Raw genomic sequence first — 15,679 nt, forward strand, 5'->3', positions numbered from 1 at the left:
ATGACAAAAATGACAAAAATGACAAAAATGACAAAAATGACAAAAATGACAAAAATGACAAAAATGACAAAAATGACAAAAATGACAAAAATGACAAAAATGACAAAAATGACAAAAATGACAAAAATGACAAAAATGACAAAAAATGACAAAAATGACAAAAATGACAAAAAATGACAAAAATGACAAAAATGACAAAAATGACAAAAATGACAAAAATGACAAAAATGACAAAAATGACAAAAATGACAAAAATGACAAAAATGACAAAAATGACAAAAATGACAAAAATGACAAAAATGACAAAAATGACAAAAATGACAAAAATTACAAAAATTACAAAAATGACAAAAATTACAAAAATTACAAAAATGACAAAAATGAAAAAAATGACAAAAATGACAAAAATGACAAAAATGACAAAAATGACAAAAATGACAAAAATGACAAAAATGACAAAAATGACAAAAATGACAAAAATGACAAAAATGACAAAAATGACAAAAATGACAAAAATGACAAAAATGACAAAAATGACAAAAATGACAAAAATGACAAAAATGACAAAAATGACAAAAATGACAAAAATGACAAAAATGACAAAAATGACAAAAATGACAAAAATGACAAAAATGACAAAAATGACAAAAATGACAAAAATGACAAAAATGACAAAAATGACAAAAATGAAAAAAATGACCAAAATGCCAAAACTTACAAAAATAACAGAAAAAATTTAAAAATGATTAAAATCACAAAAATTGTCATTTAAAGGTCCACTTAGAAAATATGTTATTTTACGTCTAAATTGAAGAAACAAATTTTTATTAAATCATTAAAAATTTGGGTGCCATTTAAGGCACCATTGGAATCTTTTCTGGATTTCAGTTAATTCATTGAAGGGATCAGAAGGCTATTGGTGCTCATTCACTATTGATCCTCATTATTCTTTGTGATTGTATTCAATAAACCATTTGTTATTAGTAAAACTGAACTAATTCGATTCGATTTGGTTTACAAATCACTCGTTTCATTATTCAAAGCAACATTTCCCGATGTGATATTGATGTCCTACCATCAAGATAAACGTGTCAAAATTCTTCAAGAGAGTTAAACCGTCAAAACGATCAATGTCCTTTTGAGGACTAGGACCCTTTTTTGTCGAAAGCCTCATCACGGAACGCCGATGAAACGATGATGAAAAAGCAAGAAAATAATTCTACCCTGCCTCGAATCCTACACGAGTTCGTGCTAATGACTTGACTAATGGAGTCACCTGATACCGATGAAAATCTATCACACGCGCATTTAAAAGCCATTAGGCAATCTGCTCCGGGAGAAGAACTTCTGAAGGGGTGAGTGAGGGTGCTGACTGACTGTGCCGGCAGAATTCTCGGGAAACTGTTTCATTTTTCCTTTCTCGTCGTGCGGCAAGTCACGATGAATTCATTTCCCGGTCCGAACCGATGAAGTGGACCGGAATCAACAATGAACCCCCAGGATCGGGCCATCACAAGAGTGCGCGCCCGGTAAATCACTCTCAATTAAATTGAATTTGAGCACAATTTAGATTAGAAATTGGTACCGGTACCGAGTTAGCGAGTGAGCTGGTCGTAATCACTAAGTGCAACATTAAATTACTCGTTGTTATTTGTAGCCCACTTTTTCTGGTCCTGTGGGTGAGAGAGAACAGCCAAATGGAAAAATTCGAAAGAAAAACCAAAAGAAAATTTGAAGCCAAGCGTCAACGATCTCCACACCATTTAATTATGGCGGGCTGACATGCAAAGTTGTTTTTGGCGCGCTTGACGGACGCGGAAATGCTTGTTATCAGTAAAAGCACCGAAATTTCTAGCGACAAAAAAAATGAAATAAAAACCCAATTTAGTTTTATGTATTCAATACGGAAATTCAGAGTAAAATTGAGGGAAGGCATTTAAGCAAAAGTTCAATTCAGGTAAGTTTTCAATCTAGATTGACATAATCACTCTTGTTATGTCCACCAAAGACGTCAACTCGGGCCGACAACTGCCAATTTATCTCCGTAGTTCTCGGATTTCGCCGACTCATTTTCCCATCTCAATTTTCGAATATTCTACGGACTCCGTCTGTCTACTTACACTCGTCCGTCGGACGCCGACACAAGCCGAAGAGATGGAAAAGCTCATCCGAGCGACTAATTGCTCTGTATCTCCTCTTAATTTATCTAATTTTGGCGCCCACTGTTGTTGTTGTTGTTGTTTTTGTTGTTATCGTTGTTAAGTTGTTTCTTGTAACAGACGACGCGTCGTTGCATTGGTCTTCTTGTCGGGTTCGAGATGTAGGATTGGACTCTTGTTTGTTGACTTGAGTGATACTCAATACCATCCTTGTCGAAGTGACTTATCATCATCGTCATCAGCTCTTTTCTCGTTGGTTTGTTTTCCAATGGTTAGGTTTTTTGTTTGTTTCTTTAGCAAGTCAATTAACGGCTAAGGGATGAGTGGTTCCAACAATTAGCAATAATGTTTCGCAATGTGTATTGTTTTAACTGAGTTCATTTCTTTTTTTAAATCCTCTGACCAGAAAACCTCGATCAAATGATATCAGGAATACCGTTTCATATTCACAACCATTAAAAAAGAATAGGTATCTACACGAGCGCGGTCCTTGAGCTTGGCCTAGGGGTGCTGGGGGGTAGTTTGTGTTGAAATCGCAGGTTTCAGTGGTGGAATAGAGTTATCTTTATCCATGTTTCGTCTGTGAGGTCAGTAGAATACAGCCATATTAATAAGCGATAGCTAATTGTCACTTTCCACTTCTTATATTCCCTAACCGGGAAAGTACTCATTTCTCAATGAGTACTTTGATATTCTTTCCCAAGATTATCTGGCAGCACTGTTGTGTTACCACAAACCCAATTTGAGTATTCTTGCTTAACCGTGTGATGATGTAAACATTTGTACCGCGTTCATCATCATCACCTGTCATCAGCAATCATTGATCTATTGTTCTCGATTGCGAATTGAACATAGCAAGAGGAACCAAAACAAACAATGTTTTGGTTCTGCCCATGGCAGCTAAAGTCTGCTGCTGTTGAAGGATGCCGGAAAAAACGTAAGTTTCAACAGTTTGATTTTAAAAGTTCTCAAAAATCGACCAATTTGTTCAGTTTGAAAAAGAAGATGGGGAGTAGAGTACTGCAAACTGCCCCTTCTTCTCAAACTTGATCTCATTGACCTCCCATGGGGGAACTGAAAAAGGGAGAGCTGGTAACTCGAGAGCTGTTCAAGCAAATGGAACCAAACTTGGCATGGGATAGTATTTGGGTACGGGAAATGTTTTTATGATTATTTGAATTACTTATTTAAAACATCTTGGCATGGGAGCGTTACTGGATAAGAGAAATGTTTTTAGGACTTTTTATAGTGGGAAGTTGAGAAAGGAGGAGGGATGCTCTAATCCTTTTTGATTAGGAGGACTATGTCTAATCTAATGCAAACCAAAATAAATGTTTCATGAAATGGTATTGGGGTAAGAATTTGATAAAGGCACATAAAACTTACAAATGTCTCTGTCGTAGATTCAAAACACTGAAAACGTGATGAATCTTATACGGTTGCCAAACTGATTGTCTCGTTCTCCAAATAAGACTAACACATACACAAAACACATTAATTACATGACAGTTCACACGAAGCCATGGTGACGGGCATTTGATGGTTTGCATTGACGATTAGCCGGACTCAAGATCTAAAGAATGTAATTCAGCGCATACGTTGGCGACACTGCGGTGAATCCGTGCACCCATGGTGGATTATCTACATACATATATACATAACCAAAAAAAAAACTTTTTTTTCGGAGTTCCATTTGTTGATTTTGTTCGGTTATGTTTTTAAAAAATTCGCTGATGCACAAATTGATTTTTCCACGTTTTGGTCGAAACGTAAAACTAGCGAATTTTTCAAAAACATCATCGTACAAAATCAACGAAAGAAACTCCAAAATATTACATCTAGCGGTGAGCTTAATGGTCGAGGAAAAAAATTCTCCTTGCCTGATTTTATGTGAGCATGATTTTCACTTATTTTTATTTCTGCATTTTACTTAATTTTGTGAGAAGCTTTGGGAGCAAGATGAAAATGAGAAGATGGAAATTGTATCACCTTTGTATCTCAATTTTTTTCAAATGTTCGAATTAAAATATGTCAAATTTCCGTATTTGTACATTTCAGATAGTATGCAAGTTTTTTGCATTCAAGATTGTGTCCAATTTGTTTTCATTTATTGAAAATTTGGATTTTTTTCTGTAAAAGTATCATTTGTCCAATTCAAAAAATAAAAATAAAGAAATCTGAAATATTGTCATTCCTAGTGTCACATTTTAAGGAACGAATAACTAATAAATTTGTATGTGAATACTAAAAATGTTGTAGATCATAGTCTTTTACTAATTGTGTCTGAACCATTCTTTCAAAATCACTAACCAAATCTTCTCTTCCATTACAGGCGACTCCAGTGATGCCACCGATCTGAGTTCATCGCCCCTGGGCCACATCAAGGTTTGCGACCAGCAGCAAATGCTGGCCAAATCGGCACCCCTAGCAAACCAATACTTGGGCTGCAGTCCTTCGCCAGACAAGTTCCAGCAGCAACTGCAGGCCAGCTATCAGAACCACATGAAGAATCTGGAATTTGCTGCCTCTTTAGACCCAGCTGGACTTGGCCATCATCCCCATCACCATCATCAGTCACATCACTCGACGGCACTTCAGAACTCACAGCACAACGCCGAGCTGGAGTACATGAAGTCGCTCAAAGAGAACAACAAATACTTCATCGATCGGAACTACCGGGCGACGTTGGGTTACGCAAATAGCCAAAAATATGGTGGAGGAGGCGGGGGTGGAGGTGGTCCTGGCAGTGAAGATGGAAACAGTACGGCCAACGACTTCGACGATGAGCTAGCATCGCCGACGTCGGGTTCGCTCAAACGAAAGTACTCGGACAACGATGACCACCTGCTGGACGGGGGAAGTGGGGGAGCTTCTAGTGGAGGACAAGATGGCAACCAGCTACATGACGTTTCCATTAACAAGTACAGCAAACTGCACGAGGGGGCGGACAAATCAATTAAGGCTAATAGTTTCGATTATATGAAAAACTTTGAAGATCTACGAGCGAGGCATGCAGCCTACGAGGCGGAACAGCATCTTCAACAACAACAGCACCTCCAGCATCCACAAACGCACCCCCTTCATCAGCAAGCGCTACACCAACACCACCTCCAGCAGCAGCAGCAACAATCGCAACTGCAAAACCACCAACAGCAGCATCAGCAACAGCAACAAGATCAACTGCCTTCCCCCCTTCATCAGCAGCAGCAGCTGCATTCGGGTGGGTCTTCGGACCTCGGCCTTCATAGGTCGTCGTCGGACGATTACAGTAGGTTGGGGTCTGTGGGTGGAGGTGGAGTTGGTTCCGGACAAGATGGAGCTGACAAAATGGGTGCCGAAGATGGCGGCCTGAGTTATGCGTCCAGTGAGGAGATGAACCAAACGACGGCCAGCGAGCAGGGCGAGAAGATGGGATCCGGCAGTGATGATGAAGGTTAGTTGTTTTTTAACCTTTCTAATGATTAGGTAATTGATGTGAAATATTTAGTAAGAGTATCTCCTCAGTCCTCACACCTGTAATCCTAGATTTTTTTATTATTCAAAAATAAATGTAGAAGAATGTGGAAAACTGTGTGCTTCCACCATGATTGGAAGTTCACTTAATTAGAAAAAACATTACGCTTGTGAGGCCTATGTAGAAAGCATGTAAAAACTTGCTAGTCATGCTGCATAGCGTAAAACTTAAACAATGAATGTCGCAACACCGATGCAAAACCACCGAACTTAACAAAGTAAGTCAATCACTAAACCTATTTGCAAAAAATCCGAATACATTCGGAAATTTAAGAAAAAGATAAATAGACAGCTTAACAAGACAAACCAAATCGATAACAAAAAAAAACGACACTTTTTAGCTAAACATCTCACAAGTTCCCAACAAATATTTTGTAATCGGCCAAAAATAACTTTAAAGTCCAATTTTGAGTCCCTGAAGAAGATCCAAAATGGATTGAAACGTTGGATACATAAAACTAAAATTAAACTTTTTGCTCTTAAATGAACTGCAACCCGATATTTCCCCAAGAAAAATACAATATTCAAACCCCCCCCCCTTCCCACGAGGGTCCAAAAAAGCAAGCGAAGTCTCAAATTTTTAAATTCATTATCAAATGATGATAACAGAGTAGAGCTATTCAAGAGCAAGAATCTAGACTAAAAACTAATGCCAAAACCTCAAAAACCCATCCCAAGTTCCAAAATCTGCTAAAGTTTAAAAAAAAATCACTTGTTCATAGAAAATCAGGTCTGAATATTTAATTTTAAATAATACCCATTTTGGAGGTTCTGGTTCTATTTTCCCATAACCAAAGTTGTATTTCTATTTTCGTATTTCTGATGCTGTATCCAGTTAAGGATTCTTGATTTTCTAATTTGAATGATCATGAGAAATAAGAAATGAAAAGCTGAATCCTGGTGAAAATTTGGTTATGCATTTCATATTAAATTTGAATCATGTTTTTGCAAACCGTACGCATTTTCAATATTTTGATAATAGTTTTCCGATTATAAAAAAAAAGAATTTTGTTTTATATTTAAATTTCAAGTTCTTAAACTTTATTCTTATACAAAATTTAAACATTTAAAGCTTCTTTATGGCAATCCAAAATTGAAAACTATGATTCAAATTCATCATTTGAAAATCACATTTTAATTCCGATTCACAATACAGATTGAAAATAAATAATTGAAAAAAATAATTAAAATGAAACAAGAACTACAGAACTTAAATAATACATTCATGAATGAAGGTCTATAATATGGCTCTTAAAATTCTGCTGGAATTGAGATTCGTAAATCGTATTTTTTGTACATTTCAAAATCGTATAGAAATTTGGAAACAGATTCAATGTTCAATTTTTGAATTCAGGTTCAGAATTCAGAATCAAAAAGCAAATTCAAAATTCAGAAAAAGATTCAGCTTGTCAATGAGTTTTTCAATCAACATAAAATTGTTGAGGAATTCAAGAAAACCTGAACTGAAAAATTTCATTTTTCATTCATTCATTCATTTCATTAATTTTTTTATATAATTAACTTCAATCAATTTTACAGTTTTCAATTTTCTTAAGCAAAATAAGTGAGAACCCACAATTCATTTGAAAATTTTAAATATAAAGTAGCATTTAAGTGGTTGGGTCCTTCCCCTTTCATTTGAGATCAAGTTCAATCCTTCGGGGGTTCTAGAACATTTTTTTGAAGATATTTTAACCTTTATAATGGTTTTTGTGCAAAGGCAAATTCATTAAAATCATACAAAGTGTTTAAAATTAAGAAAAAAAATGTTGTGATGTCGTAAACAGAGTGATTATTATTTCATTTTCAAAATCTTATAGAACTTCTCCTCGCTGTTTGTACCAATATCAGAAATAGTATCCTTGACGACTTAGTTATTGATTTTTTTTTAGAGTGTTTAAATGTTGAGGATGATTTATTTACATTGAAAAAATCAACGTTTTACATAAATTGAATCAGTATTATCCAAAGTTAACACCACTAAGTGGATTTATAATATAAATGTGGCTTCTACTCTACTTGGAATTTAAGCTATTCATATTTTGAGGTTATTTATTGTGCGGACTTTCATGAATAAAAAAAATGAGTCTAGGAAACAAAATTAAATTTCTTCGTACATTTAATCACAAATTTTCCAAATTTTAAATAATCCACCTGGATATAAAACAGTAAATATCTTTGTTGGAAATAATTAATTCTTTTTGATGATTTTTGAAGGTTTTCATACTTTTCACTGTTAATCGATTGTTCAACCTTATACACAAGTACCTCAAAGATGGTAAAGTGTCGTCTATAAAACTAAAAAAAAAACAACCATTTCTTAATATTTGTCTGCATAAGTAAGCATTCTTTCGACCTCCTGTATTCAAAAATGTGGTCGAGTTTGACTATTTTGTCAAACGTAGACGATCTGAATATAAAGTCTTATGTTAATATTTTTCGACAATTATGAAAAGAAGTCATCAACTTTGTTTTCAACGATTTTAGTGGTCTATTTGATTTAAACCTGGGCTTTATTTCCTAATTTTTGCGAATTTTTAATTTTGTTTTCTTAATGTTTTGCATTTGTTTAAATAATCGAAAATAATTTGTTTTTAAATTTTCTAGATGAAATTAATGTACGCGCTATTCAGTTGGTAGGATTCTATATATTTAGAACACTGTTGTCTGTGGATTTGTGTATTTTGGCACTTCTGAACATTTGAACAATCTAAAATCAATAACTAATTCGTCAAGGATACCATTTCTGGATTTGGCACAATCAGCGATGACAATTTCAGGTAGATTTTCCAAATGAAATAATAATTACTCTGTTTGCGACATAACAACTCTTTTTTCTAAATTTTTATCACTTTGATATCATCTTCAAGATTTTTCTCCAAGACACTGTGATAGATCATCAACCCTCCAAATTTGTTTGCAAAATATCCCAAGCAACCAAAAGTGCCATTAAACAGGTACAAAAAGCTTACTCAGCCTCATATTTGATATGAAGTACGTTGTATGTAGCTCAACATTTAAGTTCATATTCATACTTTCAAGTTTTAAAACAAATCTAAATGACCTTCTATTCTGCTTCCAGCGGCCTTTTGAACTCAGCAGCCAAAAAATCTTAAAATGAGCAAATAAAATTTTCTCCTTTTCTCAATTTCACCATTGGCATCTGTTCATATCACTTTCTCTTGATTATTTACTATGTTCAGTACATGGTGCAACCATTAGGCCATGCAACAAGATTTAACTAGATTTGTTCAATTTGCTGCTCAATTGCTTCTTTCCTACATTTCCTGCATATATCGCATCAGAATAATCACTCAAGTATCAAATTACTTATTGAAAAAAAAAAAAATTTGCCCAGCTTTAGGATTGAACCCCGACCTTCGTGGCGAGGATCGATCACACTACCACAAGACCACGCCTAGATAGGGCCAGCCCAACCAGATAGCCAGCCAGCCAGGAAGAAAGCTCCTCAATGCACTTTTTGTGACTTAGTAAATCCCACTTTTGTGCCCCTTAAGTGACTTAAGTCCTTTACAACGTACATATAAATCACTTTTGCAACTTTCAAGTTGAATAATGAGTACATACAGTTACCTTATGGGAATAGGCCAAAATAAGTCACATACAACGTTTATATCAATCACTTTTGCAGCTTTCAAGTTCATTACTGAGTACAAAAAGTTCATTCAAGGGAATTCGGCAGTTGATCCTTTTTGTAACTTTCGAAGCCTTCATTGAAGTAAATATGTGACTTTTGGTCTTGAGATCCGTATCGGGAAAATTTGACTTGTAGTTTGTTGGCGATCCTCTGGCCGTAAATGCTAACCTATTTGAATGATATTAGAATCACTGTGTAGGTAATTTATGCTAGTTTTTTTTTATATTTTTAAATAAAGTAGATATGTTCTACCAGTTTAACCGTAGTTGGTTACGAATGAACAAAACTCCCGACAAACAATATTTTTTTAATTTATAATTTCTTGCAGCTTTACTGTTTTGTGTGTTTTTTTGGTATTTGGAATTGTAAAGATGGTATCTTTCCGTCGATTTATAGATATGTTGAGGTCCGATGAACATTTTGACCACTATCGCGGATTTTCCGGTAGAAATAATTTTACTTCTAAAAAATGATGATAATTTTGGTTTGCTTCGTTGTATCATATGTCCCAATAAACCAATTTTTTTACTCAATTTTTAATTTTTTTACGTTAATTTGAATATTATCTCCATAGAACCTATTTGATCTCTCAAAAATCTCAGTTCTTCAGTGTATTGAAATGAAGATTAAGATTATCTAAATGTGCGTTTTGGATCATACTTACGCGAACAGCTTTGAGAGGTTAATCAATTTGATGATTTGCGGAATTAGTTCAATCGTTTATGAAGTTAGCAAAACATTTGTAATATAAGGACAAAATATGATTAGGTTGTATTTTTTTCTTTTTTTCAAATTTTGAAAACTAATTATGTACTTACTTTCTTCATACTTCATTCCAGGCGGTGAGGACGGCTGCTCGAAGAAAAAACACCGCCGAAATCGAACCACCTTCACCACCTACCAGCTGCACGAGCTGGAGCGGGCCTTCGAAAAGTCCCACTATCCGGATGTGTACTCGCGGGAGGAACTAGCGATGAAGGTGAACCTGCCGGAAGTACGGGTACAGGTGAGTTCAAAATTCACTGATATTTACATATACCATCGTACTTGCACACCCATACAAACGTGCTGGGGTAAAGTTATTGATTTTATTTTCGCGTTCCCTCCCGCGTTCGTCCTCTTCCTTTTGAGTTCGTTGAGTTACGCGTGAAGGATTCCGGCATGCATGTGAGCAGTTTCATGTTATACTTCCATGTGCCATGCATGGTTCTGATGTTTATTCGCGTTTTCAGTCAGCCTTTCCCCTGGTTCTCGAGAAGTTTTGCCGGCAAATGTTTGGTTATTTATATGGTGGGAAAAGGATAAATGAGGTTATTTTGTGGCTGTTGTGTGCTACAACCATCATAAGTGAAGTTCCACTTTGCCGAATGCGCCGCGGATTTGCATATCTGATTGCAGTTCGAAGCAATTTACCTGAAGTGAAAAATGAATTTCCGATCGACACGATACATGTCATTGGTTGGTCTCTTTATGGTTTGGAATGATTTTCGATTGATCCTACCGGTATTCGATATAGGAATAATCTAGCAAGTAATCACACAAACCGTAGACGCCCAAACCACCAATTCTAATCATCCGGAGATTGACACAACGACGGGTGCAGTCTCTTGTACGAAGGATGATTCCGCCCTAACCAAACAAATCGAGACATAGAACACCCATTCCTGGGCCAAGAATTCAATCAACGCTGATCAAACTCAAATTTCCTGTGTCGCCAGCTGGAATAGGCCGGCCAGAGATAATTTAAATCGAAATTAATAGTAATTATAATCTTCGGATCGTCAACAGAATACAACTCCGCATGGCAAAATCACATTAGATTTGCTACATCCCGGGCTCGGAACAAGGAACTCGGAACGACGATGACGACGACAACGCTCGACGCATGTGGCCAACTTTCCGCCCACCATCCTCACCCACGCATTTTCCTGAGTAACGTTCGGTACCTTTTAACATCCCGAGCCGACCCTTTCATCTATTGCAGCATCACTCGCTCGGTTGGATGAACGAACGATTGATGATGATGATGAGTTGAGGGAACGCCTCCCACTTTTTCGGCCTACCTACAGATGATTTGTTTACTTTAGCTGGTCGTTTAGCTGTTGTGAGTGATCGAGTCAAGTGGAGGGCAGTGGCGTACTAAAATTGAACTCTCATCATATAATTTCGTGATTTTTCGTTAAAAAGTTTTGAAACACCCATAAATTGGATTTTTTTGGGAATTTTATTTGATGTTGAATTTGAACACTAAATGTACCAGAGGAGATAAAATAACAAAATAAGATATTTTTAACTTCAAATGACTACAACTCCTATTATAATTGTTATTTGAAAATGCACGTATTTTTTTGCATTATATTTTTTTAAGTTTGTAGATTTCGAAAATCGTGTGTGGTATACCAAGGACGTGCGAACGAGAGTTTATGGGTTTAATCCCTCCCCCCCCTCCCCCATGGAGATTTTTTAAAGTAAAATTTTCACCGGAGTGACGGAAAATTACTTGATCTTGTGAGGTGTTCAAACTAAAAGTTAACAAGAAATGAAACTTATTATTGATTGTAAATTCAATCCATCTTTTGTATTGAATCTTTGAACTCTGAAATTCAAAAACCCAAATTTGTCTTTAGAATGGGTTTTTTTTTTGGTAATTTTTAACGACTGATATTGTTTGGTTCTTTATTTTTTAATTGGCATTTCAGTCTTACATTTTACAATTTGTCCGACGTTTCGGCCTTTGATCTTGGCCTTCTTCAAGGGATAATTTGCATTATACTGTATATGTATAAACAAATCCACATCAATCTTACAAGTAATCCACGAGAAATGTGTCCACATAAAATTCAACTGTTTTTATTCAATTACGACCTCTACCATTGTAAAAATTTAGTGAAATAGGTTAAAATCCGACAGAAATTCTCTTCACACAGTATACACTCAGGAACATATACAGTATAATGCAAATTATCCCTTGAAGAAGGCCAAGATCAAAGGCCGAAACGTCGGGCAAATTGCTACATTCTGTAATTTGCTTCCAAAAGACTGAAATGCCAGTTAAAAAATAAAGAATGGTTTTTTTTTTAAATTAAAAAGTAGTAACTAAACAAGTTGTAACAGGTGATACATGTATTTACCAACAACTCTTCAAAAAACTAATTTCATTCTCAATTAAATTTTGTGTTTCTTGTTCTTTTCTTGAATGCTCAACATCACAATCAAAAAGGTTTTGATAAATAACACAAGGCCACAACATTGACACTCTTCTTAGGTGCAAACAATTCAAAGCTAATTTTGACTAATTTGGGTGCCCTGAATCTGAATATGCGATTTTTCTATTAGTTTATGTTATTGAAATAACATTTCAAAATATATTTAAATCATTTCAGAAATTTCTGCACTTTTTTGGAAGAAATTTAAAACAAAAACTTAACATTTTTAAATAAAAAATTTAAATCAATTATCAACTTTCCACAAGACAACTTTGTAATTTAAGGTTCTGCAAAAAAAGTTATAGAGGTTTTCTATTTGTTTACATTTCCCCATTTAACGATTTTTTTGCAGAAGTTTTAAATCAAATTGAATTTAGGAAAAATTTAAAGAATGAATCTAATCGTTTTGCTGGTTTCAACAAATTTACTAAGGGAAATTTAGTTTTTTTTTATGTTTCTGCAGTAATGTCAGAAATACTTGTAATAATACTTTCCAAATTTGTGAAAATTGTAGAATTTGACTTTTTTTAGATCATATTTAGCAAAATATTCTTTCTTAATTGAATGAAGTGAATAAACTTTAAAATATCATATCACCAAAATTAAAAGTGTTTGACCGAATTTGACAAAAGTTACCAAATTAATCGTCAAAACATCGATTTGAGCCGTGTTTATTTAAAAAAAAATCCTCTGCACTGTTTAAAAATTCCTCATATTTCGTAAAAATAGCCGGCCGCTTTTTACAATCTCCCTGATGATAGTATACTTCACGTGCTTCATCCGCAGATAAGTTTGCGCCTCCTCCATATACTGGATGCAAGGGATGTTGTTCATCCATCAATGTGAAAGGAGAGCTCACCTCACCTAATTCACCCAGGAATTTTTTAACTACAAACTTTCCTTGACTGCATGGCAAAGGGCTCCTATCTCAACTCCGGTCAACGATAAACTGACCAGACACAATTTCCTGTATGTTTGGATAACGTCCCACTGTTAAGCCTACCCCCATTCTGAAGCGTAACCTGATACAAATCCACGATCATTGGAGTCGTTGGCAAAATCTGCATCAGCATGTAGGACGAGTGGTTCCCATTTCGCGTTTCTGCGGTATACTGACGCCATATCGGTTATACGTCAAAGGTATCGCAGAACATGCTTCAGGCCTTGCCAGTGGCTATCCGCCGTGGTGGCCTGGTATTTACTGAGTGTGCTTACCGCAGCACTAATATTCTGCCCTCACTTATCCAGACCGAGTCTTGTTCTCTTTCATAGCTTCCATTCTCTTGTCGATCTTCCGGAAAAAGTAGTCCCCTCGGCCCTTCAGCTTGCTGACGATTCGAAGTTGCTCTTCCTCATCATTAGCGGCTACGTTAGCCATATAGCGTTGAGTAGCTTCTCCTGTTCGCTTACTGTATCTCTGGGCCGGTTCGGGATTGTTGAAATCTTGTTCATCATCGTCATCGCTACTCTCGTAGTCGCTCTTGTAGCCGCTGATAACCTCAGCATGCGACCGAACAGAATTTCTTGCATGTTGCTTTCTGGTAACCCCAGAAAAAACAACTTCTTGTAGCTAACAGCTTTACTCGATGGCTTCGAGGGTTAGCAGTACTTCGTGTAGGAGCACTCGCCCGTAATGCCTCCGAAATCAAGGAGTAGTTGAAATCGCTGGCAACTAACCGTCGCCTTAACCACCTCCTCCGCAGGGCTCGGAACAGCTTCCAAGCATCGAATACAAGCTCGCGCATGCTAACCGCAGCGCAGCTACAAAGCACGAGAATAATCCTCTCGACTTTCAGATTCATAGTTTTCAGCTCCGTTGCTACAACGTTTCGAGCGCTCTAATAAGCCGGAGGGCAACGTGCAGCAGCATGCGTCCAATCTGGCTCTGATGCTTCACTGAGGTTGTTGGCAACAAACCATCGCCCAAAACACCTCCTCCAAAGCCGCAGAAAAATCTTACTGCAGGCTTGGATCACGTGTGCTGGCTGCAGCGTAGCTCCACATCACAAAAGTAGCCCTCTCGGAACCCGATTTCTCCTTGATGAACTCCAGTTGCGCCATCTGGCTGACCTGGGACTCGTGGTTTTTGCGCTGGTGGTCCGCTGTGCTTGGATCAGCAAAGGCATGCTGACCACAACGCACAGCAAAGCCCGAGAATAACCCTCTCGGCTATCAGCCCCACCCAATTCATACGGGGTGTTGCTGCAGCTGGACTTGTCCACCTCTGCGCAGCCTGGTTGCGGATCCTGAGACTCCTTCCAGCCGTCGGGCGTTAGCTTACGGTTGCTATCTGCAGCTTGGCTCGTGACGGCATCGAGAGTAACTCTCTCGGTCCACGAACCTCCCCGGATTCGTCCTCTCACGGAACCTCCTGGCTGGCCTGGGACATATCGCTGGCTGGTCTCGACGTTGGTTTTAGGAAGTGCTGGTGTTTTGAAGGAGCACAGAATCAAGGAATAACCGCTTGATGTCGACGATTGACCTTGAGTTAAGCTCCTCTGGCGGCAGAACAGCCAGCACATCCTGGATGTAGCTGTAGCCCGGCGGTATTGCTAGCAGCAACGAGTGGAGCTTCTTGTCTCTGCTCAGGTTCGCTCCCATCCGGTCCATCTGTGACGACAGTGAGTCGAACCTCTTCATAGGGAGATTGTTTAATCGCCCTCGCATTGCGATGATCGCACTAGTACCCTTTACCAGGTAGGAGTCGCAGAGGATGTCCAAGGCGTCTTTGACAAAATAGACCCCAACAATTTTGTTCACGAGATCGTTGTTACTGGTCATCACTAGCTCGTCCATCGCAGCTATCTCCTGTTTCATCCGCCTCTGGAACCTTACAGCTCTGGCGGCTTCTTCCTCTAGGCTTCTTCCTCTAGGTTATCCAAAGGCAGTGAGTCCACCTCCTCCGGTGGAATCCGGTGTGGGATTTCAGGATTCGAAGATCTCTGCTCTACCGTCGAAGAGCAGTTCCTTCGAGAACCCGGCTGCCGTGTGATGTAGCGCCAAACCAGCCTCGGCCTGAGGTAGCTGCTGGCCTTCGAAGGTTGAATGACCACGAACTGCTGGTTGACCAGCTCCGCATACTGCGATGCACACTTCGAACTTTGGGTTCGACATCGCAATCCAAGAATCAGTAGAGATAACGA

General features: G+C 37.5%; 1 protein-coding gene across 3 annotated transcripts in view; it reads left to right on the forward strand.

The window, feature by feature from the left end:
* LOC129756514 (retinal homeobox protein Rx) overlaps positions 1 to 15,679 on the forward strand; it is a 133,525-nt gene that overhangs the window by 23,926 nt on the left and 93,920 nt on the right. For all 3 annotated transcript variants that reach the window (XM_055753423.1, XM_055753422.1, XM_055753421.1), the window contains exons 3-4: positions 4,492 to 5,592; positions 10,170 to 10,336. In XM_055753423.1, coding sequence (XP_055609398.1) covers positions 4,492 to 5,592; positions 10,170 to 10,336 — 1,268 coding nt within the window. The remainder of the gene's footprint in view (positions 1 to 4,491; positions 5,593 to 10,169; positions 10,337 to 15,679) is intronic.

The sequence above is a fragment of the Uranotaenia lowii genome, chromosome 3 (assembly GCF_029784155.1).
Source record: "Uranotaenia lowii strain MFRU-FL chromosome 3, ASM2978415v1, whole genome shotgun sequence".
NCBI lineage: Eukaryota > Metazoa > Arthropoda > Insecta > Diptera > Culicidae > Uranotaenia > Uranotaenia lowii.